This window comes from Anser anser, assembly GCF_964211835.1.
Source record: "Anser anser genome assembly, chromosome: 4".
Classification (NCBI taxonomy): domain Eukaryota; kingdom Metazoa; phylum Chordata; class Aves; order Anseriformes; family Anatidae; genus Anser; species Anser anser.
In genome coordinates, this window is record NC_139724.1 from 3,514,684 (window position 1) to 3,540,755 (window position 26,072).

The 26,072-nt window shown below is 37.7% G+C and overlaps 1 protein-coding gene across 4 annotated transcripts in view; it reads right to left on the minus strand.

Annotated features, from left to right (window-relative positions):
• The window catches only part of LOC310898403 (uncharacterized protein), a 211,840-nt gene that overhangs the window by 41,700 nt on the left and 144,068 nt on the right, over positions 1–26,072 (minus strand). Inside the window, exons 4-5 of one of the 4 annotated variants that reach the window (XM_083833421.1) lie at positions 22,129–22,259; positions 18,835–21,101 (exon numbers count right to left, since the gene is read on the minus strand). The exons of 2 other annotated variants lie outside the window; for them this stretch is intronic. In XM_083833421.1, coding sequence (XP_083689547.1) covers positions 22,170–22,259 — 90 coding nt within the window. In that variant the 3' untranslated portion in view covers positions 18,835–21,101; positions 22,129–22,169. Of the gene's footprint in view, positions 1–18,834; positions 21,102–21,389; positions 22,260–26,072 lie in introns of those variants that run through there. One more of the 4 variants, XM_083833420.1, reaches the window with a different exon arrangement.

The window sequence follows — 26,072 nt, forward strand, 5'->3', positions numbered from 1 at the left end:
AAAAAACAGGGATGAGATCTGCTAGTAGTAAGCCAACTTGCCATAGCTGGAAATATTTCTTTCTCGCTGCAGCCAAGAACAGATGAGTGATATTCAAGGGCTGAAATAACATTTTCAAGTTAATATCTGTTAACTTGAGGGTACTGCGTGTTACAGTTCATCATGCACCTGTCCTGCACTCCCCTGATGGAGCCATGCTCCTCGATCCGTGTTTTAGTAAGCACCAGCATCCTTGATCTGCATGTGCTAAACAGAAGTGAAGTGAGGAGATGAATTGCCTTAGTTCCTGGGAAAACCACGAGAGGTCACTCCAGCTATCTAGACCACAATTTCTCACAGCATTTCAAAGGATTTGCTAGAAAGGACCGCCTGTTCCCTTCTGAGCTTGGTAAAATTACCTTTTCCAAACAAACAAACGTTTTCCATCACCCGAATGCATTTCAAAGGTTATTTACAATGGATTCATAAAATAAAGAAGCTTAAGGAAGGGTTTGTATAATTTAAATATTTTACTGATCCAAAAACCAAATGAATGACTGTACAAATATGAAATACTTGGGTTTGAATTCTAATACACGCACACACAAAGGCAGCATCATGGCTTCATACTTGAAGTCCTGTAAGTCCTTCTTCCAGCCTCTCTTGCCCCATCCTCCCCTCCACTGCTTTGCCCATCCTTGATATATAGTTGAGAAGGCAAGGGCTGGTGAATGCAGCACTGTGCTGTTGCCCTGCCTTGGCACTGCTGCTTGCTGTGCCAAGCAGGCTAAGAGATAGTGGTTGCACAAGAGCAGGCTCTAGTGATTTGTGACAGCTAGAAGTTTTTCCCCACAAGAAGTTGACAGAAAATGAGACAATGCCTTGAGTTTTATTCTTTGAGGTGCCTGAGCAGTACAAAGCCAACAAATCCTTGTAATACTCACCCCTCTAAAAGCAAACAAGTAAGCAAATAAATTAGATTCCAAATGAATCCCAAAGCTATGCTACTGTTCAAAATCACATATAGCAATGCCTACAGCTCAGTTTTTGTCTTAACTTTGATTTATTAAAGCACCATTTTGACCAAGACTAGTTATACGCTGCACTGAAAAGACAGCAAAGTAAAAGTCCTGGGCCTCTATTTATTCTGAGAAGCCTACCATACACGCGGCCAATGTACCACACAGATTACTTAAAAAAACACACACAACAAACTTCTCTGTCCTGCTGCCAGTTAGTCTTTTGGCCCTACAGCTTTCCTTGATACTATCATCATGTCTACCTGATGTGATGGTAAGCTTTGCAGTTGTTTGCTTAGACTGAGGTCTTGGGTCAGCAAATAGTGTGGTAATGCAACAACATAGCTTCACAGAGCTTCAGACCAAGAGGCACGGCATTGTCCCGCAGTTACCTACACAGCACAATTTCTCTAACTTCAGCTCAAGGAGCCCATCAGATCTGTTTGACAATATACACAAGTCACAAAAAAAGATTTCACATAAAGAATCCATCACAGTTTTAGGCAAGCTATTGAAAAGGTGAAAATCCTTAGTTAAGAAGCACGCATTACTAAGAAGCTGGCCATGGAGCTGGGTGTGAGACTCTCACGCCCACCTCCGTATCTTGGTTTAGTTCTCTTGGTGAAGCATTATAATTCTTCAGTCAGCATGATTTGCCTGATAATCATAGCATTTCTGCTGTATGCCTACCAGAATAAGCTGTGACAAACAGTACACACTGAGTTACTATTGAACTAATAATATGAAAAGGTACTAAAGTTTTATTTACTAGAAATGTTTTATTTAATAATCCCACAGTTACCACTGTTGTATGCTACACACTGGCAACCAAATTCTGATAATGGAGTTTGGATTTTTCAGTGAATTTGCTAAGCAGAACTTCTTTTAATTTTCATTTCTTTTTTCTTTCCAATTACCTCTAATGCTTGAGGAACATTTAGTACTGTAAAATGAAACGAATGAATGTGGACTTTACAGGAGACTAAAACTCCCTGTATCATATGAACTCTATATATCAAACAAGACAGCTGATGAATAACTCTGATATAGTGCATATGGTAGAAATGGCAACCACTCAACCCTCCAGCACTGGGTGAAACTCAGAACGTTTGAAAGTTTTGTTTTGATCACCTTCCAGAAAATGAAATTATTATCTCAACACAACACAACCTCCCTGAGTCTATAAATCAAATGTCTTAGGAACAGGTTTTCTTGCAATGCTTTTGACGCTTCCTGGTTTCAGACAAGTTGATAATGCCAAGAGAACAGCCTTTGAACAGGTATGTTCTAATTTTTATTTTATTGGAAATGATTAATTTATCAACACACTATAGTTCACCATATTCACCTCTTACTGTGCAGGGATTCAAGTAACGCAAACAGGCTTTGACCGCTGACATTTCAACTGGCTTGCAGGATTAAAATCCTGTGCAGTTCAGAATTTTTAGTGTCAGTGAAGATCACAATAATGTCACAAGTGTGAACTGTATTATGGAAGCTTTTAAAAAAAATGCCAAGAGAAATTGCAATCACACCTAGTTCTGCTGCAAAAAATGTTCGTATTTTTTGCTCATAAGCAGTCAAGTTTTATCTGATCTAACCCCTTATCTGCTGGCATTAGCCACACTAGCTCAACCATATTCCCAGGAGACTTAACTGTCAGACATAACTATTCTTCCTCCCCACTCTCCCCATCCTGTTTTCCTGGAAGTATAGTAGTTTATCACTATTAAAATAAAAAGACTAAAATCCACTTTACTCCTTAATCCTTCCTTAATTTCCACAGGATGCTTACCTACATGATACTTTCTTCTCTAGAGAGAAAGGAACAACTTTTCCCTTTGCATTCATGTCTTGGATCTGAGGAGCTTGTGTGAATGCGAGGGGAATTGTCATGTCTATATCAGCTGAGTCACAACAAGCTACAGTCCTCCTCTTTAGGTGTTTAACTTCTTTTCTAAACATTGACCAGCTAAAGGTCTTACTAACCACAGCATGTATGGCCAAGTATTGATGAGGACAAGGTGTCTAGCAGAGGCAGGATAACCTACTTTGTTCAAAACGCACTAGCTTAGCACAGGTATTAAAAGCTAAGATGTGACTTTCAGTTGCTACTAGTGTCTTTGTAAAAACACTGCTGGATTGAGTACGTATAGGAAAACCCATATGAGCTTTACTTTCATTAAACGTAAAGAATAACTGCAGGATTTTATTCTCCTACACCCAGGGTTCTGCCTTGTCTGTGAATACTCTTCAAAGGCAATGATCAGCTTTATTCTGTATTTCAGGAGATGTATAAATAGTCCTGGAAAAATCTTGTGCTAATTTTGCTATTTCCTTAGAAGGTCAAGTTCAGGCATCTCTAAATTTTGCAGCTTACGTCTTAACCAAACGGTAAAATTTAAGCTTCTCAAGGCGTGCACAGCTGTAATCCAGCGTCTGGTTTCTAGGGACTGAAGGTCAGCACATTAATTTATTTGGGATAATTCATAGAACCTCTTTGGAGAAAAGAAAAACATTAACATAAAAATAAGCCATGTTTCCTGAAAATGAATGAGAGCATTTCATGATATAAAGCAGCATCCCAATGATGACCAAAACCAATTAGATTAGTATGTTCCAGCCTCAGACTTACTCTACCCTGTTTCACTCAAGGTATTGCAGATCTTTTGTTTAAAGATTTTTTGAATAAGCAGTTTGGTTCTGATTATGAAATCAATTGCTTTGAAAATTAATAAAAAAAATATTTCTGAACAACTGTGAAAAGAGCTAAGAAAAGAAATAAACTATCTCCCACAACATCATAAACAGCAACAAAACCTTTAATAACAATCAAAGTGTGTGAAAAGTTGATGTATTACTACACCATTTGGAAATGACTGACATCAGTCTGCAGCGAGTGATCATTATAGTATAAAATATTTACAAGGAATTTATCAAAAAATATTTTGAAAAGTGTGTTAGTAAAGCACTACAGGACTTGCAGAATTCAGCCTTAAACATCTGGAAGTTGAAGCTGTCATAATTTACATCAAAGATAGATTATTGTTAGTTAGTATTTTAACCTAGCTCCACTTCTTCACTGAGATTTAATTCTTTCAGCTTCTTTATACACTGCTTCTTTCTCTTTTTGCATAACAATAGGTCAAGGTAAATGTTCTAATGTACAGTGATCAGATTTCCAATTTACTAAACAAGAGCTACCCAGCAATGATGAAAAGAGAAATAATCTATATGGGGATATGAGAGTGGGGAGGGATTTTAATTTTTAAGATGGAGGGGTTTTGCTAGTGGCAGTTTTTGGCTACCATATTTCACATATTCATATATTTCACCATTTCACATACTAATAGAGATGTGAAACTGATTTAGATGTGAAGTTCATTGTTAAGTTTGGGTTTACTGTCAAATTAATTCAGTTATTACTCATAATGTTAATCCCACTGATGTAAAGAACTGAACTGAGAGAGAGGGAGATGAAATATGGGCATGTGTTTGCATATGTGTTCATGTGAATTACGAGGACTTCTTAACCTGTCCAGGTTAATTTTCTCAGCTGGTGAAAGACACGTGATAGCTGTTACACTTACACTCCAAAAAGATCTGTTGTTTTTCCCACAATGACTCACATCATGGTTTGTTGTGATTCTGATGATGAGAATGAACCCACTGCAAAGAGCTGATGACCTGGAGGAGATATTTTCCATAAAGCTAACTAAAAGAAGTACATTTCCAAATCTAAGGACAAAGCTAGTGAGGAACCATACAAGTCCTGAGAAATATCTAGTTGTATGCAGGGTAATCAGTGCCATGTAAGAAGATGCTTCTGGCATTTGTTGCAAATTCAGTGGAAATGTTCCACAAGCATGAATCAACTGCAGCAGTTGATCAGAGATTTGATTAACGTGAATCCATTGTCTGCAAGGCTCTTGGATGTGCTATATTTTCACCACCATGGCGATGGACTGCTGAGAAGGCATATTCCAACAAAGATTCCTTCTGCTGTGCAGTACCTTCTACGGGGAACCACTAAGTCAATGGGATTTGTGCATGGCACAGCATCATTAAATACCTGAGGATTAATTCAGTTGCCTCAGTATGATTCTGGTACAACTACGAAGTGAAATGGATAGTTAAGATGACAGAATGATCTTCTCTGAATCCCTGTGCTGTCATGCAACATGGATAAATAATTAGAAATAAATTCTTGGCAAATGCTGAGTTTGGCTCCTGAGAGCTCAGACATAACGGTAATATGATATTCAAAGCGTGCAGTGCTCAATCAATTCGATGAATAGCCCGTTTTTGGTCATCTTTGTCCAATAAATATGAGAACAAATGACATTAAAGGAACCCAATTATTTCGGCAATCTAAGTACTGGAACCTGACAGATGACTGAAGGATATTAAAGGAACCTCCATAGACATGCTGGTTTGGAAGGGGGAGCTGTTTGATTGCAATGTAGAGCATGTAGCTACAGAGTTAATCCATGGCCTTGTTTTGCTGCCTTGTCTCTGTTGAAAAGCTCAGCTACTTATTAGCCCTAAATCAGACTTACCAAAATGCAGAAACCTGTTGGTCTTTTCTGCCTAGCACTACGTGCTATATAGAATTCTTGTTCTGCTACCCTAAGGACAGCATACAAATAGGCTTTAACTAATAATGTTTGATCAATACACTTATATGAGCATGATCTCCTTTAACTGCCAGCTGCTGTAAGGCCACAAAGGGAAAGACAAAATAAAAAAAAAAAAATTGACTTGTGCTAATTCCATATTAATTAAGCTTCTCTTGACCTGCCTTGTGTATTCTTAAGGAGACAATGGAAGATCTTTGCATGCAGAGCAGCAAACATGCTCTTTTGGGATAATTTCAATAATCTCACTATATCAGGAAGATTCATGCCCTGAATTCATGCCCTTAATCAAGTTGTAGCATGTTAGGGCAATCTAGAGAGGGTGAATAAAGCTATTATTCATTTCTGCATGAAAGCCAATATTATAGCTTAGCACAAGGCAGCAGGTACAAATTTATGTGCTTGACTGAAAGCATTTTTTTCCTCTGCTGTACAGAATATATGATCCCCGTTTCTTTAGGTTCCATCAAAATTATTTAGGTTGGAAATATTTTCCCAGTTATTCACACATATACTATTAATAAAAGTAAACTGAGAATCCAGCTATCAATAGGGCAATCTGTTAAAAGTTTGTTTATGGCTGAGGTAAACACATCAGCAAATATAAGGCTGTCAGCTTGTATGTTGCCCAAACACCATCAGCTCATGGCTCTACCTGAGGTAAGGCAGTGGCCTCTTATAGTGATTGATTTGGGCCATTAGCTCCAAATCAAAGTCAGTTTCAGTTCATCCATCTTTCTAGAACCTCAGCAAAAATGGTATTTGAAAATAAACACTGGCTCTTTGTCTCCTTTGTCAAAAAGAGCAGCAGGGAGCCAATCGACATGTCACTAACTACATCTCCATTTCTGCTGCCACAGCAGCTGCCTCCTGGAAGCAGTGCTGCTGATTTTAGGTATTTTGTCTACTGACAGTCATGAAGGGCAGGCATGGAGGAGGAGAGATTGCACTTTTTCCTAGTACCACTGAATAAGGTTTCTTATAAAGTCTGCTGAATGTAAAAAGCAGACTTTGATACTTAATCCCTCGGTCCAGCTAATCAACATTTCACCCAAGATTAGAAAGTGGAGGGTAAGGGTAGTTTTAAACCACATCTGCAAGCCCTGGAGTCTCAAAGCTACAACTGCCAAGAAAATAAAGTACCTGGGGGACAGCACAAATCTACAGCAATGCGACCCTGATCCTGCTTTGGGTGCCAAACCCATAGGGATTCTCGGGACACTTGTAATTACGGTACTACGTAGACTTGACCTACAGCAGAAATCAAGGTGACCTGGAATAGAAGGGATTCTGCCTCCCTTGAAGATTGCCTTAACAAAGCATAGGTTTACAAATGGCTAGTTGAAATGGATTTATCCACTGGAGTCTGTCCAGACCTGGCCTGAACACAATTAATTCAGAGAAGCATCTCTGTCTGCCAGATCTGTGTTTGTAATGATAGACCTGCCGTATCAAGTGTTTGTATGTGTTTGAGGCAAGGATTAGTTCTGGGGACAAGGTTTAACATTTGCTAATTACTGAAATCTGCCATATCCTAGGCAAGCTGAGGGCTGAGGTAGGCCCAAGCCCCACCTAAAATGGAGGCAGAGGTGTGGCCTATCTCTAACATGACTGTTAGTTATGTGTTTTGTGAGGTTTCAGGCATTCTTTTTGCTCAGTTTCCATTTTATTTTAGTTCAGAAAATGATCTTTGTAAAAAAGGCACTCTACTGCTACAAGCAACTGCAGCTCAGCTCAGCTTTTGGTTCACAGCTGTTCGTATGACATTTCCATGAGTTTGACCAAGACACTCCTCCCTAAGAACTTCTGAATCAGTACTGGAGTTGGGTGTTCAAGTGTGGGGGTTTACTCCACTGACCTTGGGGAATTACAAAAATTATTTTTAAAGAAATTATTTTTGATTGGGCCTTGTTACTATAGAGTCTTTCCCCTTTTCATGTCTTCATCAAGAACAATGGCAAATTTCCAGCCTTTTTTTTTGGCTGGGAATGAGCATACTCTTAGATCCCAACAAGCTAATTATTAGCAACTTCTGATGTAAGGCACTAAATAAATGTGATGGGGAAGCCACCGAAGCTTGTCCTTAGCTGCACTGCTAGGCTTAGGCACTAGGAAAAGAGAAAAGGTTTCTCTGTACACTTTGTTGAATAAATAGGTGTTGTGAACTGCAGTTAATATTTTTCTTTAGCATTTTAGGAGCTGATAATTGTGAATGGGAGGCCTTACAAGGGGAGCTTCAAAGCTCTGTCTTATCCTTTTGGGAGACTGATTGGTTTGTCTCAGTAGGAATACACGGAGAGACCTCCTCCTGCCTTCTGTTCAGAAAAAAAGAGGATTTAGTACAAATTGAGAAGTCACCTCATAGAGAGTGTCAAAAGTGACCTCATCGTAGCTGGTGCAGCCGGCTGAAGTCTGCTGGAGCCTGCCATGCTTTTGCTGGGTCAGATTCCTCGCCTTTTGTTATTTGAGCTTCCTTCTGAGAGCCTGGGCTGCCTAAAGGGGTAACATGACATTCCCTTTCTTTGCCCTTTAATCCAATCAGAGGGGCCTTGCTTTCTCACAGAGGGCTGGGATACACACTAAGGTTAGCTGAGCAGCTGTGAAAGTGAGGTGAAGATTAAGACTTTGACTCTGATTGTACATTTCAATATGAATGAAGCCAATAAAAGGGAGATTATCTTTCTCCCTACTTTTCAAATATGTTATCCATGAGGCAGCACTGTTTACCCGGAAGCTTGATGCAACAGGCATGTCTTTGCCCTACCAGGTGGACAAAAGTTTGCTCATATATTCATCTTAAAAATATACTTGGGGAGAGTAGGAAGGAAGGGAGGAGATGAAAAAAGCAAGGCAGAGAAAGTCAGTTTTGGATGGTAGCAGATGGGAGCAGGTCAAGTAAGAAACGCAGAAGTACTCTTCTGGTTGCAGTCTGGCACTTCAAAGCAAAATGAAGAGGCATTTCAAAGAGGATACACATTATTATTTGATTAAGATTCAGCTTCCTGGATGAAATGTGCATACAATTATTAGCATGATCACAGAATAACAGAATAGTAGGTTTCATAAGAGTTTCAAAGTTTATTATCTCTTTGTTATTGGTTCTTATTAGTAGCGGACTCAGCCTACTACCCTATGTATGAACTTCCACTTTTTTTCAGTTTGCATATATGGATGGGGTGTCCAAAACTAGCTGTATCCTTTCAGTTTTGAATACAAATCATCATCACGTGGAATGTCTATCCCCAGATTTGGGGTGTGTAGAGAAGCTGTACTAGACAATACTTACATAGTACATTCTTTTTATCTCTTACCTGAAAGAAAGCTTTCTACCTTCCTGCCCTCTTGGGAATAACTTCTTCCTCAAGACTGAATATCCGCTCAAGAACAGAACTTTGCCTCTTATTTCTTCACACTATAACAAAGAGCTGTGACACTCAGGCCTTTTAAACCTCCCAATTTTATATTTCCTGTCTTTGGAAACAGGCTTGCTAATATTCCTGATTTTTTTTTTCAGTCCTGCTGAGGATCAGGAGGAAGATGGCCCATCTAAAACAGGCAGATCCTACCTGACTTTCTGTAGGGGTCATGAATAGTCTGTCTTCGAAGCTTGCTAGGGACTTTTCACTGCTTTTCACAAAAGTGGACTGAGATCTTTTCAATGAGATCACAGAAAGAACTTTAGGATGTAGCACTGCATTCGGCTACAGTTCAGCATGCTAATAATGCATGTACAAAAACTTAATTCTTAAAAACTGCGGCATTAAGCAGTATCAAACCCTGTTCTCAGTCAAAACTAAATTCTGAAGAATTGGAACTGGAAATGCTTTTGGAGATCCTACCTTGGTGCTAAAAGCAGAAACAATCCAGTTCCTACAGGTTTTACTTATTTTTCTTGCACACAGCCTTTGTAGTAAGACTGGAAGAGTTTCTTGTATTTACAGTTAACACTGGTTTCAACACCCTTAACATGTTTTTTCTTCCTGTATAAAACACAAGAGTACAAATTAAAAAAGTCCAAATATTTTCTGTTCCTATGTAGAAGTCAGTGTAAATCCATGAAATACAGACTTGTTGATATTTTCTATACTGAAGAATGAGATACTGTTAGTATGTAAAACATAGATATTTCTGGATTGCTATCATACTAGAGGTTATGAACAAAATAAAATCTTCTCCTAAACAGTTTTAGCTGTTTCTAGAAATAGATTGTTTTCTCACTCCAAAAGCCAGAACAGGTTTGAAAAATGATTGTAAACCACCTCAATCTGACCTTAGGTAGGGAGTCTCCATCAGAGCACTCTAAATGTAGTACAAAGAGACATTAGAAAGAGTGAATAGAAAATAAGCTAAAACACAAAGAGTAATTCTTTTTTTTTTTTTTTTTTAAACTGGTCCTTTGCTCTTTCTGTTTCACTTTCCTTAGCAGGGAGCTTTCTTTTCTTAAAGCACTATATATGCTCAAACAGACCAGACCTAACAGACCTGCTATATTATTTAGTTTCTACCATAACTCAAACTCACATTTATAAGAAAAAATTAACAATCTGTGTTTTTTTCTTCACCTCTGAAGAATTCCTAGTGACTGTGCAGTCACTGTTGGGACCCCTTCTGATCAAAAGGGATGAAATCTGTGCCTAGTTTTCAGGTGCTCATTTAATTAAGACAACCACACAGCAAGTGTTATCTGAAGTTTAGATTAGCTAAGAACAGATGAAGATGCAAATATTATGTTATCCTTTCATCCAAGTAGAAGGTCCATCTAGCCAACACCTTTACTATTCTTGCAATGTACATGCAAATATTATGTTATCCTTTCATCCAAATAGAAGGTCCATCTAGCCAACATCTTCACTATTCTTGCAATGTAAAGGCTTTCAGTAATGAATATAAATCACATTTATGCCTATGTAAATGAGAAATGTTTATGATTCTTTGTGCAAATACAAGTTAGGCTATTTTTAATGCTAACATGGAAGCCATATTTATCTCTGTATTTATCAAGGTTTACCTTTTAACATTTTTAAATAAAAGCAAATAATTTTTGTAGTTGCATAAGAGAGCAGAGATGTGGTGTCTCTGGGTGAAGAATTACACTAGAAAAGTCACTAAATTCAGCTGATATTTTTGCTTTTTTTTTTAAAATAAATATTTTGAAAAGCTTATTTAGCATATAATAATTATATGAAGTGACCCTATTAAGGCTTGCCTTTTTACCACACAATTTTCATGAAAGCACGTTGGTATCCTTAAGTAGCTTAGATCTTCAGTATCCGGCTTGATGCTATAGTAAATTCTGTATCTTGTGATTATCACTTATTACCATTCAGGCATGTTTTTCTCATTTTTTTCTGTTTTGCTTCTGTTTCTTAAAATTAGATATTGCAAATTTCAAGCCTGGTGCCACAGCTACACAGCCTTTAGATGCGTGAATAGAGTCCACTCTATTGTCCACTCTATATAGTCCACTATATATAGTCCACTCTTCTAATGGAAGACACATAAGGCTTGTGTTTCTGAGATTCCTCATTGAATATGGACCTGCCTGGTCCATGGCTTGAAGCTCTTTAGATTCTCTGAAACACTGATACTTTATATGTCTACTACATGAACTTCATTTAAACTCACTGGTTTCTATGCCTGTCTTCAGTAACCAGAAGGTATTTGAAAATAAAGTCAAATAGGCATCTACTTCTTGGGCAGTGTGCTGGGAAACAAGAAACCTGTTTGTAAAAATCTAAACTTTTTAACAACAGGGAATAGCAAATGGAAGCAATTAGAATGTGAAGTCTGCTGCAGGCTGGACTGAACGAGAAATACTAAAGGAATTTGTTTTCTTAGCATAGCATTATGTCAATTCAGAGGGGAAAAAAATCACTTTGCTGCTTGACTCAAAATAGCTGGATGTAAACCCACTGGTGCCATCCACTACTCAATCTCTCTGACAGATTTACTGCTTTCTGCAGAGCTGCTGCTGCTTGATGGAAATGGCAGGTGCGCTGTGCTACAAAAGAGGATTTCTGTCTCAAACTTCATCTCCATTCACATGTGTAACTAAGAGCAGCTAGAGGTCACAGAGGGACAGCTCAGTGTTTATAGTGACTAATGAAGAAATGGAGCTATTTTCTTAAATCTTCCTAAGGACAATCTTACTAGCCCATGGCTGTATCTCAGGACAGGGAGACTGACCAGTTCAATGCCAGCTGAAACACACTAGAAAGGGGTCATAATTACTGGACAAATAAACCATATGTACTGTGTATAATATATAACAAAGAAAATTATCTCTCACTTCTAAGGAAGACCAGAATTATAAACCTGTTATAATAGGTGGATATACATACAGCAAACATACATACAGAAAAATCTACTGAAAACAATGGAAAAACTCTGAAATGCGTTGTGTGGCCAAGCCATAGCCCAACCTCTAGATGACCCAAAAGACTTGTGAGCACTGAACATATGAACCTGAACTTTGGTCATGATATTAATTGAAGATAATTCTTTGTTACTGTGTAGATAACTACAGAATCTCAGTGTGCACCTCACAAACTACTCAAGAGTTCAGTGCTTCTACTTGTTTGTTTGTTTATTTGGCTTGGCTGTAAGTCTTTTGCAACTGAATTTTGAGTCGTACCGATACAAAAATTTCTTGCCTTCATTCTGGTTTGAGTTTACATTCATATTATAATTTCACTGAAGTAGAAAAGATTATATTTGCAGTGCTCTTCTGCATGATTTTTGACAGGATTAGATTGAGATTGCTTCATTTTACTTTTATGTCAGAGTAACCCCACAACTCTCAAAATACTTCACTCAAGATCTTTTGAAGTCAGACTGAAGTCTTATAAATTTTAGAACTGTATCCAGGTTTCAAATGCCCAACACTTGAAATACGTGAACAGAGTGCATGGAATATATCATGGGATATGTTGAGTGCTTGGAGTTGCCCTTATCTCTGTTTGTATCTGCCCCAGATTCCTTCAAAGATTGATGAATATCAGTTTGACGAATTCTTGAGGCCAAATTTGTAGCTTAAATATTCACCAGGACCAGACTCTGATCACCAATGACATTAACTTTTTTTTTTTTTTTTTGGTAATACAAGTGCAACATAACATAGCAAATACATTGTTACTGGAGAAAATGATAATGATATTTGCATACAAATTCCCCAGTGCAGAGCGTCAGCAATCTTACTAAGGACCCAGTGATTCCAAGGTATTATATTCAGCCATACGATCCTCTCAGAACATCAGCTAGTGCCTCTTGCTCAAAAGGGAGAAACCATAGATGCCTTCATAGTGAAAACCTGAGGCCCAGTCTTTTCTTACACTGTCTTATAGCAGTGTTATTTTACAATTTTTGGAAAAGTTTTTTCTATAAGCAAATTCTGAATGACACTTTGAATTTTAATTTTGTAAGGTTTTTGTCATTACCCTTGCTGATTTAACATACAAGCTACAGGTAGCTTGTACATGTTTTTGACACCCATATAGTGTGTTGTTAACAGTATTACCCATAAAGTGCTGTTTCCAGTAATGCTCCTTTTTTTTTTTTGTTTGTTTTGTATTGTGTTATTCTGTGTGTGTCTTTTTGCTATTCTTCCAAACACCTGCTGTTGCAGTTGCAGAGAAAAGGCTGTGAGCAGCACATGCATGGCTTAAACAGGTACCTCATAGGATGCTGACAAAGGGCCAGCAAGCACATTAGGTGGGCTCTACACTGACCAAATTACCTCTGGTTGGCATTGCCCTCTACAACTAGTCATCATTTCTCTCATTAAACTCTGCCATCCATTTATTATTACTCTTTACACAGCTTTTGGGACTTTCTGGCAAAAGGCACCTGCAGATGAAAAAGTTGTGTACAATCCACACAGCAGATTGTGGTACAGTGAGCAGGAACTAGCTGCCTGAATATTTTAGGCTTGCCATGTGGCTTCACTGCTCTCTGTCAGTGGTTGACCGCGGAAGAATGAATGCTCATAGCACTTTCCTTTCCTGGGATGAGGGAAACATGCAGCTGACAATAAAAACATGCAGCGCAGTTATGACTTGCAATACTGGGACAAAAGTGACTGACTTGGAGACACTAAGCTGTAAAAGAGTATGGCAGGTTGAGCCACTGAGCTGACAGCATATTGTCTGTTTTCTCCATTGTAGTAGGTTAGTGAAACAGGGAGGAAGCTGCTTTCATTCACGTAAATACTTCTTTAGTAGTTACCAACAAAAAATGCAAATTCAGATCTGAAAAATTCTACATGTAAAGTTTTGTACTTCCCATTATACCATTGCCAAATTACGGGAAGAGAAGATATTCAGAGAAGTGGTACAACTGCTTGCTTAAAAGCAGTTTCAGTTAAGATACAATCATCAAGAAGGTCACTTTGACATTGTCCACCCACCCTCTGGTATTATTTATTCCCAGAAATGACCCCCCCCCCAAAAAAAAAAAAAAAAAGGCAGATTTCATGAACAGAACAAATACCAGAAATGAGAATATGGCTTAGTTTCTCTGGGATATTATTGCTATAAAACAGAGACAAATACTTTTTACACCTTTCCCCTTAAAAATACACTTATTCATACCGCACATCTTTCTGCCATGTGTTAAACCTTTTCTTTCCCTCTGCAGCTGTCTAGAGAGGATCTCATGGAACTGGACTGTAATCTTACTGTTACAAGTTCCACACCAATTTCCATGCAATATGTTTAACATGTAGATCAATTTTCAGTCTGTTTTGAGTTCTAAATCTCCATAAAAAACAATGCTAAGTTTAGAATAATCAGACATTCACAAGTTCGATCATGATAAGTACAAATGTTTTGCAAATGATATGTGGTAACTGCTCAAAGTGAAAGGCAAGAAATTATTCTCAGCTCAGCAATAAATTTTGCAAACACGATCAAGATATTTGTAGACAAGTTATACTTTTTCTAGCCAACTAAAGGCAAGGCTTCTCTTCCAAACCTAATTTCAGAGAACTTCAGAAATTCAAACTATATTTTTACTATATTACAAATTGACAACCACAGACTCAACACAGAGAAAAGCCTCAAAGAGATGGGTACACATTTTTATCGATTACTTTGTATTACCAATACAATACAATTTCAAACCCTACCTGTAGCACTCCTAAAACGGCAAGGCCAGTGGTTCCTCTTAGAGTTACGAAAAACGGGGTGAATTTTAAAAGAAGGTAGTAAAGAATCAGTGTGTAGCAGTTGGAAAACCCCTGTGCTAAAAAGCTCTCCATTGAGAACAATGCCTGCAGGTTGACCTCCAAGGCAAATCAAGGCTGAACTACCACTGGTTCAAGACGCCTGAGCTAACAGGTTGTTGTTAGTGTACTGCTGTGTCTGTTCACACACTGCTGTTCTCATGCAGCTACAAATAATGGAAATAGTGTAATGGATTTTAAGCCCAGAAGGGACCATTATCATCATTTTAGTCTGACCTTGCATTCTGGTAAGGGTCACAGGATATTGCACAGTTTGTGCCCCAAAAGTAGCATTTGAACTGCAGTATATTTTGCAAAAAGATGACCAATTCTTCTGATTGTATATGCTCTTCTTAACTAGGTGAAACATGGGATTAAGCAGTGAAAAAAGTGACCAGAGCCTGCTACAAGACTCTGTTAGAAATTTATGGAAAGGTGAATACCAAGAGAAGAACCTAGAATGACCACAGAGAAATGGATCTGGGCCATGTCTTAGACGCATTTCTTCTCAGAGGCTAGAGGAACAGTAGCTCAGGGGTTCAATTCACTGAATGAATGACAGAACTCTTACTACTGTCAATATTTGAGGCCACCTTTTTACACCATGAACATGAAGCAAGCACAAGAATATATTATGAGGTGGAGAAGTTTTTTTTTTTCTTTTTGTTTTTTTTCCTGAAATCAGAGTTGAGGATAAAGATCCTCATCATGGTACACATGCTTCGCAGCCACAATAAATGCTCATGTAGAACTTGATTTAGCAGATGTAACAATATGTATTAAAGTTGAAAAAATGTGCTTTGCATCCTTTACTGAATGAAGGCTGTTCTCCCTGAAGACTTTTACTGACTTTCTCTTCTTCAGCAAAAATGTATTTACTTGTGGATAGTTTTCTATATGTAATTAGGAAAGTTTTCCTGTGGAAGCTTTTGCAAGGGTACCCTTGAAAAATAAGGGTTTGGTAATGCACTGAGGACAGAGGTTAGTCATGTAAGTAATATGGAGCACATGCATGTTGGATTTAGATTCAAGACCATGGAATCTTAAGACTACTGGACTTTTTACTCTCTTTCTCCTTTCCTTAGGTTTTATGATACTGACTAATTCACACTGGTTAATATTGAAGATAATTTTATGGAGAGAAGAGAAAACCATTGTGTAAATAAAATTCTCTGACAAAAAATATATCCTCTTCCAAGAGCACTAGATATCACAAAAAGTTATATGATGCTAGTAAACAGGAAATAAAAAGGAAGATATGGATAGCCAGAGAAAATTCAAATCTCATTGGACCAATATATAAACATAATGAAGCAATTTGGCATTTCTTTAACTTTGGGGAATAGAAGGTCAGAGGTCTAATTACGCTGCAGAGAGGAAAAGGTCTGTAATGTGTGGATGCATTAGGAACTATCTTAGAGTTGGAGTTAGGGAATCTAAAAAATAAAACACCACGAAAAAATAGAGAATCAAACAGTGAAGTGTTGAAGCAAACAGTCTGCCACTCCAACATATGACTGTGCAAAATACAGAAACGTGAATACATTGCCAGTGACAGATTTAATTTGGAAAGAACAACAGTTCTGAGGTCAGAGCTGTGCAACTGGTTTAGATGGAATCCTAACCGGAAATTAAGAGAGGACTGTGTTCTTAGGTATGAAGTCCTTATGATCAGCTACAAAAAAAAACTATTTTTTTATTAGCATCTTCTTTTATTTCTGAAGTTCTGCATCACCCAATTGCTGACTTTCTGAGATGCCTGCCCTGATTTTCTTCTTTCCATAAACATAGCTATGAGCTGCAGCATCTATTTCCAAGCTCATTTCCCTCAAAACACAACACTTGCATATCATATCATACTTCCATAAGAGGTGCTTAAGAATGCATAACCATACACTGGCCTTGAGGAAAGCATACATATATCCAGAGATGGGAATGGAGTGGAGCAGAAGGATGCCTTACCAACCTATGCCTAAACAAGAGAAATGCAGTCCCCATAATACAACTATTACTGTTATTTACTGATCAATGATACCATGTATGCACTGGAGATCACATACAATTAAAGAGAGGAAAGAAAAGAGAGAGAGATTTTTAGATATTTATGAATAACGACTGCTTATCTAGAGAGATTCTTTTCTTAAGAACATTGTTCAAGATTATTGAAATTAGTAGGTCTCATCTTGAACTCTCCCAGGTAAAAGTTACCTATGCTGCAGATGGCAGTAACTGGAAAACTGCCAGCTTTACACTCTGGCCCCTGGCTCTACCAGGGAAAAAAAAACAGTCTCTATATTTGCTGGTTGGTCCTTGATGTGTCAAGACAAGAATACTTGTTCTTAAACCTATTATAAAGGGGCAGTGTTAGAGCTGGAAGCAGCATGCCCTTGTTTTGTTAATTTGAAGATGTTCTTCCTCTGGCTAGTCCAAACCCAGAGACCCCTTTTTCCCAGAGAGATCTGATTTAATTCTTTTAGACTGAGAATAACAAAAAATATGGTTAATGTCAAGAACAGAAGTCTTCCTCTTTTTTTTTTTTCTTCAAAATTTTATAGGATCATCAAACTTGATAGATGGCAGAAGTCAGAATAAGTTTCTAAAACATGTAACCAGAATTCATGCTTTTTATAGTTTGATCCCATTCCCAAACAAAAATCGAGAGTTCTGCTGGTGACCTCAGTGAGAGGAGAGCAGGGCCCTCAAATTGCATAGTAAAATATTCTTTAGTCCTTTCTGTTTTAATGTCTATATAGATGTAGGCTGGAGTAGGATGAAAGTGTCAGTTTTTACATTTAAGGATTTGTGCTTTATGAGCCTTGATATGTTAATGCTTCCTCTGGGGCTATTCTGGATGAGTGCATTGCACAGGTGGCCCACTGCAATTTATAGACACAATAATTGAACAGGAGAAATAAGAGACAAGAGTGTTTTCAGCACATGGGACGCAGCTGGTTCAACTACTTTAGCAGGAGGCATAACTTTTGTATGACAGAGTCCCTTTCTAAAACATAGGAAGAGGACTTTTTTTTCATAGAGACCCAAGAACTGCTTTTTGCACTTACCCTGCTTGCTTCGCATACCAGAGCATGCTCTGAAAGTCACTTTGTCATGCCCTTAAATGAGCAATTTAGTCTACTATAATTTATACTGCTAAGGAACTCTTTTAAAACAAACATCTGTTAAACCAGTGGTTGTCTTCAGAAATACATAAACTCCCATGAACTAAACAGTAACATACCAGGCAGCATTAAAGTTAGCGAAACGATGGCATAACGCAAAAAGCAAAAGAACTGGCTATTATTACTGTTACTATTAAGTAAAATTAAGTTCAAATAACATTTTCATTGCTCTCCTATCAGCTGTTTATATGGTTAACCTGGACTTTTGCTGTTGAGAACAATGTCTGGATATGAGTGAGGTTTTCTTGAGGAAACTGGAAAATGTTCATCTAGAGCCATTTATCTTTCTGAAAAGTAGAATTATGAATAAGTGAACTACTACTACTGTTATAAACAGAACCTTGGAGGAATATTTCTAAACTAAGGAAGGATTTGGAATGCAAATGTAGGAGTTATTTTTGATTCTGCTCTTTTAAGGAAAACACTAATTATTTCTCAATCATTCTGTAGATTTAAAAAAAGAGTAAATGTGATTTTATTACACAAAAGACTAGAAGTCAAATCTTGGTTATCTGATAGCACCTGCTCTGATACCACAGGATTTGTAGTGTCTTTCAGTCAGAATTTGAGAATGGAGGCAAACAACTTTTAGCATTTTTGTGATGCAAGTATTTTTTAAATGTATTCATTCATCTTACATGAAGGTATCCTGCTTCAAACAAATGTTACAGTAATGAGTATCATACACAATTTGTGGTTGGAATATTCTGGAGAATAGAAACTGAATTACCATAACTCAGTGCTTACTTGCACAAACTGTTCTTACAAAATGCTGATTAAATGCTACAGTTGGCAAATAGTTTTATTTTACTTTATTTTATTTTTTGTTCAGTATTTTTCCTCTTAAAAAGTGATACATTGCTTAATACTCTGAAATTGCAATGTGTCTTTGTATGTTCTGCAACAATATAATATTTAAGTTCTCCCAGAGTAAATCCAAGCATACACTGTTGCAATAAGTAACATGGCTAATTTCTAATATGCAAGGCATTTTGTTCTGAGGAACAACTGTGTGTTGTATTTTCTTTCAAGCATTTTGCTTTAAATTCTGACACTGTTAAACTAGCAAAAATGATGAAGTACTGGCAAATAACAAGCGCTCTAATCCTGAATTTGCATTAATGAGCAACTCACAAAGGCAATGCTCATTCAGCACGTGTGGGATGAGGCCATGAGTCACTGACTCTGGTGCACTTCGAGGTTTAGACATTTGTAAACAAGCATCAGCGTAACCCATCTTCGTATCCCAGCTGGAATTCAGTGCAAAGTTTCACGATCATAATTCTTCCCACTTTCAATTATTATAATAATCACATGAGGTATAATTTCTTGTGTCTGACCACAGTTTACACAAAGACAGAGGGACATGAACCTATCATCTGTTTTTGGCATTAGGAGAGTACTTATGCACATACAGAGTTTTAAAACTTGGGAAAGGTTACTGAAATCTTTATGCTTAAGTACATTGCTGAACTGAGACTACAAACATAGAACTGAGTTTAGATAAAACAAACAAACATTTTCAAAGCGATCCCTTTTTCAGTAAATAAGAAGAAAATTTGCATGTTGCAAATTTTTGTAACAATGTGAATTTATATTTTTTTCAGGATTCCTGCATTATCCCATTTACTCCTCAACAGCAACCTTTCCATCCTATCATTGTCAGAAGGGCAATGGAGAGAAAATGACATTCCTAGTTAATACCTTTGTCCTCTACAGAGCTCTATTTGCTTCCATACCATCATTTCAACTTTGTGACTTTCTATTTAATAAAGAAAAAAAAAAGTGCTTGAAGTAAATGATCAGCTGGAATGATGCATAATGTCTTAGGGGCTCTACAGATTTGATGAAAACTTACTAAAGGTCCACTATTATGGGAAGTTATTAATTATTAATAGGAAGTTCAGCTCCACAGAAATGTCCAAGAAAGGCAAGAGGATGTCACTGTAACAGCAAGATTGCTGGCCTTGTTTAAATTTCCAAATAATTTAATTATTACTGAGCCCACAATTTGACAGGGTATTCAAGTAGGTGTCTACTATTAAGCTTACAACATAAATGACACCTGCTTTGGCTCCTTGCTGTCAATACAAGCTCAAATGAGCGTAACATCCTTGGCAGTTACAGATATCACTGCAACAATCGCAAGTTTCCACTCTGTCTCATATTTTTATGCCCTGGTCTCACTTCACAGCTCCTCTCTGCCTTAGGCCAACAGGGGAGCATGTGCTCCAACTATCCTTGGCAGTTGCTTTCACAGACATCACCAAGACTTTTCAGCAGCCCCAGGCATGTGCCTTTTCTAAACAGAAGTAAGAGCCAGCATATTTCTGCATCTCAGGCCACATCAGACAGAAGAAAATGGCTGCTTCTTGATTTATTGATAATTACTTATTTTGATTTTAATTAGGTGCTTTAGATGAGAACTGCAAAATTTTATGCTTCTTTGGATTTTTTTGTTCTAGGCTGAATGATTAGGGACTACAGAGACTTCAACTTGTACTCATCTTAAAACCAGAAAATTTTATTTCTGTTATGCACTTATTATAATCAGCACTATTAACACCTTCACCAGAGACAGTAATGCCATAATTGAAGCATCATATACCCAAGTTTCTTTGATTGCTGTACTTCTGCCACAAACTTAAGCCAATGTACACCTCTAGTTTTAAGAGTTCTAATTCTAAAAATAGATTTCTCACATTTTTCCATGTATTGCAACAAACAATCCAGTTAAACGCTGTTTATAGAACAGTGATGAAGAAAAAAAATGGCCCCATCTCCATGCATTCTTCTTGCTCTGCCAGAAAGCAAACAATTCTGCTTTGCTCATTGATTACCAAAATAGTTTCTTAATGACTTGTTAATTTGATAGGTCAAGCAATTTATTAGGTGTTTCCTGTGTTTCCAGCTCCAGTCTGCATTGCAAGGAAACAAGTAGTGTCTGTGGCATGGAAGATGAGTCTGTGTCTGATGAGAGCCATGTGTACCAAACTCCCATTTTTCATAAGTGCTGTCATTTTACAGATGTATGACCCTCTTCTCCTGGTTACAGAGGAGGGGGGCGCTGGGGGAAGATAATGTACAGGGTTCAGTAGAGAAACCCTTGTAGGCAGAAACACAAATCATGTCATGCAAACCAGAACAGGCTACAGGAACATCACATCTCTTTGCAGAAGACAATAACAGATAGGACAGAGAAAGATGGAGTCTAAGATGATTAGGAAAACAGGAATGGTTAATGGATAACAGCAACGTGGCGCCAAGCAGTTCATTCCATGTCATAAAGATATGAGGCAACACAAACAGAGAGCAGGTAAAAGGTCTTTGAAATTCATCCAATCAATGCAGATGCAGATTTGTGTTCCCAGTATATTTGACAGAGAATAATACAGACTGTGGAAAAATTAATGTATTTCAAATTAAGTCTTTTGTTTTCTTAGCATCTCTTGCTCTCAATGTGCAGTATATCACCTCCAATTTGAAATTACTTTTTCAGTTTTGTAATTTTATTTTTTATTTTTTTAAACGGTGCTTCTCCACAAATTCTAAGCACTTGCTTTTGCCTTCAAAGACAGGGTTTACATGTATCTTAGGAACATCATTTCTCCTGTACATCAGACCAGTAAGCTTGATAAACAGTCTAAAACACATGGGAATAATTCCATCCCACTCCTCACCTCCTGTGGACTTCCCTACTGTATTACTTTTGCTACAGAATGTGACTGGCTCCCATCGCAGGAGAAAGACACAGAGGGATCAGTGCTGCTAAGACCCTGACAAAGAAGGTACTCAAAATACTATCACATAGTTATGGAGCAAATTAGGATGCTATACTTCCTCTGACGATTTAGGGTTAGTAGGGAAGACAAATTAATTTCTAATTCTAATCTGCTTCATTTAAAACATCTATTTTTATTTTCTGTTTCAACAGAAAGTTAGTCACAAACCCTCAAATTGTGATTGGAAATTTTTGCTGGCCAAGTATTGTAGGACTTGGCATGCCTATCACAAAATAATCATCTTGAAAGAGCATTAAGAAGTAAATTCATGATGATAGAATTGTTCAGACACCAAGTTCAGCATATTCATACCTGAAAAGTATTTAGGACCAGGCTATGTCTGACTGGGATGTTCAAAGGGAAAAAATTCCCCAAAGTCCACGCTGTTCAGAAACTTGGATCCTTGGCATAGATAAATTTGCAGGTACATGGTGGATCTGGTTCTCAACAGAAAGCAACAAGAAAGGAAGTGAGGGCAGGACAGCATCTTTTGAATCAACCAGGATTTGCCTGACAATCCAGTTAAATAGCTTCTCCTGCTCTTTCTTTTTGCTTAAACACTCTCCATAAGAAAGGCAATGCAGTCACTGTAAAGTGACCATCAGTAAGAAACACAACAACCGAAGCTTACTACCATTACCCTGATAATTCTTCAGATCCAAATGACAGAAAATACAGGAACACAGCCAACAGGCACTTCACTAATGTGCTTGTTTTTCATTAAATCATTTTCTTTGGTCAAAAGTGTTTATTCTTACTCAGGGCAGAGATTTCATTGACTTCAGTGGAAATTCTGACTGTACAAGGAATGCAGAATTTTTTTCCTCCTGTAAACAGAGGTTCTCTGGAATTGCAGCCTGCACATAATAAACCTCTGAAACAATTCAGACCTGTCCTTCTAATTCACTGTGAACAGAGCTTCAGTATATCTCAGTTAACGATAAACATAGGCTCTCCTCCCAGTCCTATTGAAATCTGTGGCAAAACTCCCAGTGACTTCAGTAGGAGCTAGAGCAGACCCTGGGGTTTCCAAAGACCAGATACGCGATGGTGTAGCATTTTGCCTACTCTAACTGCAGGTCGAACCTTTGGCTTTGTAAAATACAAAAGAAAAAAAAAAGGCATTCTCTGCCTGGTTGATAGAAAAAATTCAAGCCAGTATGAATGAGCATTTATAGTAAAAAGTGTTGCATGGAGAACATGAACCTCATATCACTCTAAATCAATTTTATATACTCATCCTATAATAAAATTCAGTCAATATAATGCTTTCCCACAGGTTTTAAATGACTAGATGACAGTTAAGTAACATCATCTGTCCCAATCAATTACATAAAAAAGCTAAACACATCAAAATAAGTCACATCTAAGCTATTATAAAATAAAGAATGTTAAATACTGCAAAGCTAAGGCTAGACTTAAACAGAAAATGATGTGGTTTGCCAGATAACAAAGTTAGGAAAACATATGACTAAATCTCTGTATGCCATGATTACATCACATTTGATAACACTGTCCAAGATGCTGTTGTTTATTCTTTAGATAAATGTCCTAATCAATAGATACATGAAGACAAAATAAGAGTAATTAACAGAGGTGTATTTGCCTCTGTATTGGTACATATCTATTGAAAGCAAATAGCATCCTCATCAGCAAAAACTACTTTGAGTCTAATTTGCAGTTTTTCTTTTGATTTATAGGTTTTAGAAACATCATGTCGGGGATATGGCAAATATTCAAGTGTTTGCTTAGCTAAAAGATAAAGGGCTATAAAGCCAACTGAGATATGATACAGAAAACCAGGTTTAGCATAGTACACTCAAAACTGCAGGTCACCTTTCTTCAAGATCAGAAAGAAGTAACACAGCCCCCACTGCACGTGCATTTATAGAGAAAGGCTCTCTCAAAAGCCTGCTTTTTTTTTTTTTTCATCAAAGCAGTATACAGCAAATTCTGAAAGCTGACACCTTTCTACCATTACTCCATTCAGATTAGTTTATTTATTTATTTATTTAAAATAAAGTTTTATAAGGGAAGTTTCCAGACCTGAACCAGCATCAAACTTCCATTGTCATAGGACCCGTACAGATACAGGCTCACTGTGAACTCGCAGTATTGAAACAACCAAATGCTTTTGATTCTCAAGGCACGTTTAACATATTTTCCCAGGCAGCAACACCAGTCCACTTCAGTTTATCCCCTACTTCTAGTACTTTCTGTAACTGTCTGATGCATCTGCTATAATCCAGATCAGTAAAATTATCTAGGTTTAGAAAAGCCAAAACACTCCTAACTAAATCTTCTGTCTCCTCTCATCTCACCTAAAAAAATCCTTAGGATCAGTTCAGTGACCTGGTTTATAACCTGTGTCTCCATACAGCTACCTCAGTACAGCCAAGGAGGGAACAAATTGTTATGCAGGATTATGAAGCTAGAGTAAAGCAGGACAGAAAACTTTTCATACTGGCTTTAGCACTATCAAAACCATGGAAATAAACTACAGCCTAAGTCTGCGTTTTCACTCTGACACACTATGGGCTAAACAGAAATAAGCATGTAAAGAAAAACTCAGCTCTGATTGAGTCAGGAGTTCCTCATCACTTCAGCGAGGATTTCACCTTTTACATTTACGGATTTGCCTTTTCCATTGCAGGCTCCCGAGAGTGATGGCATGCGTATTTTCTATCAGCTCTGTGTGCAGGGCTTTCCCTGCCCCTAAAGAAAACAGCTGCTGAAGATCAGACCCAAACATTCATTTTCTGTTCAGTATTCCTGGAATGCTGTCCTGTATCCTTGGGCTTCTTAACCGTTTGCACCTCGCAGTATCCTATCAGTAAAGTGGGTGCTAAAACATCTATCTCACATGGTACCTCTGACAATTCTTATTTATGCAGAGCTCTGAGAACCTGGAATGAAAGTTAGTACAGTATAAATGCCTGCTTTCATTCCTAGTGTTCAGAAAAGCTTTTGCAAAGCTAATACTTTGCATTAGGGATCTTTTGGATGGACAAGCAATGAAACTAGTCAATGAAACTACTGATGTCACATCAAAAGAGACCCTCTGTTTGCCCCATCTTCCTTATTTATTTTTTGGCATTATCTTTTTCCTTTCTATCTTTCCAAGGCCCAAGGCATCAAAATTTACATTTTCTTTGCATTCAGTCCTTAAGAAAAAAATAAGGGAGAAAACGAGGGGGGGGGGGGGGAAGGAGAGGGGGAGAAGTAACATAGATAAAAGGGACAAACAGCTCTTGCTATCTAGCAGTGTAACCAATTTCTTAAAGTTAGCCTGTTAGCCTGTGCTTTTGAATATTTTATAAACTGAAAACACATTATACTTTGATTTTCAAACAGCAGCTGATGTCACATGCCTGTTCTCAGCCTTCTAAGGGATAAGAAACATGATGGGGATGAAAAAATATTCACTTGTTATTTTCAAATGATCCTGGTGGTGTTCCAAATTTCTGTGGCAGGTGGTGTGGAAGGGATTTAAGAGGTGATAGAGGAAAAGGATGAAAGAAATTTGAAAGGCTACTTGATAATGGCTTTCAATCATGTGAAAATGGGTCCAGATTCCACAATTAATCACTAGAATAACACTATAAGCTGTTTCTTCTGAAATGTGTTATAGTTTTAATGGTGATATTAAGCACAATAGCTGCTTCCAGGTATGCAAATTTGTAAGACGGATTTTCTGCATTTTTTCAAAATTGCCATTTTTGAAGCCCTATTGTGCTTATGGGCCATATCTTTAATACATTTGTGACAGAAAAATGTGATCTCACTTGCCTTGATGTTCTGTAACACTCAAGGAAAGCTTTGCATTATAGTCCAAAATTCATTGCATTCACTGAAGAAAGACTGCAAGGGAAACAAGACACCACTGAAAGCAGCCTGATTATAACACATCCATCTGAATGAGAAACTCCGCCAGATATAAGAGGGCCAGTGCCTACTAAGATGATAAGCCCCTCTATCTGCAAGCACACCAGAACAGAAGCTCTGAGCATGGCCTTACATGCAAGATGTGAAATAGCTACGTCCCAACTTCAGCCAGAGCGGCAGCGTAAGAGACAGGCAGTACAGGGATACTGTACAACTTCAGCCCTTGAATTCTGCAACGATAAGGCGGACTCCCAGGATTAACAGCCCTGTCAAGGGTAACTCTCTGAAGTGCTTATTTGTTTAGAAAAACCACCTCATTCATCATTAAGGAGTGATAGAAATGGAAGCCCTCTGACACAATATGTGAAGTC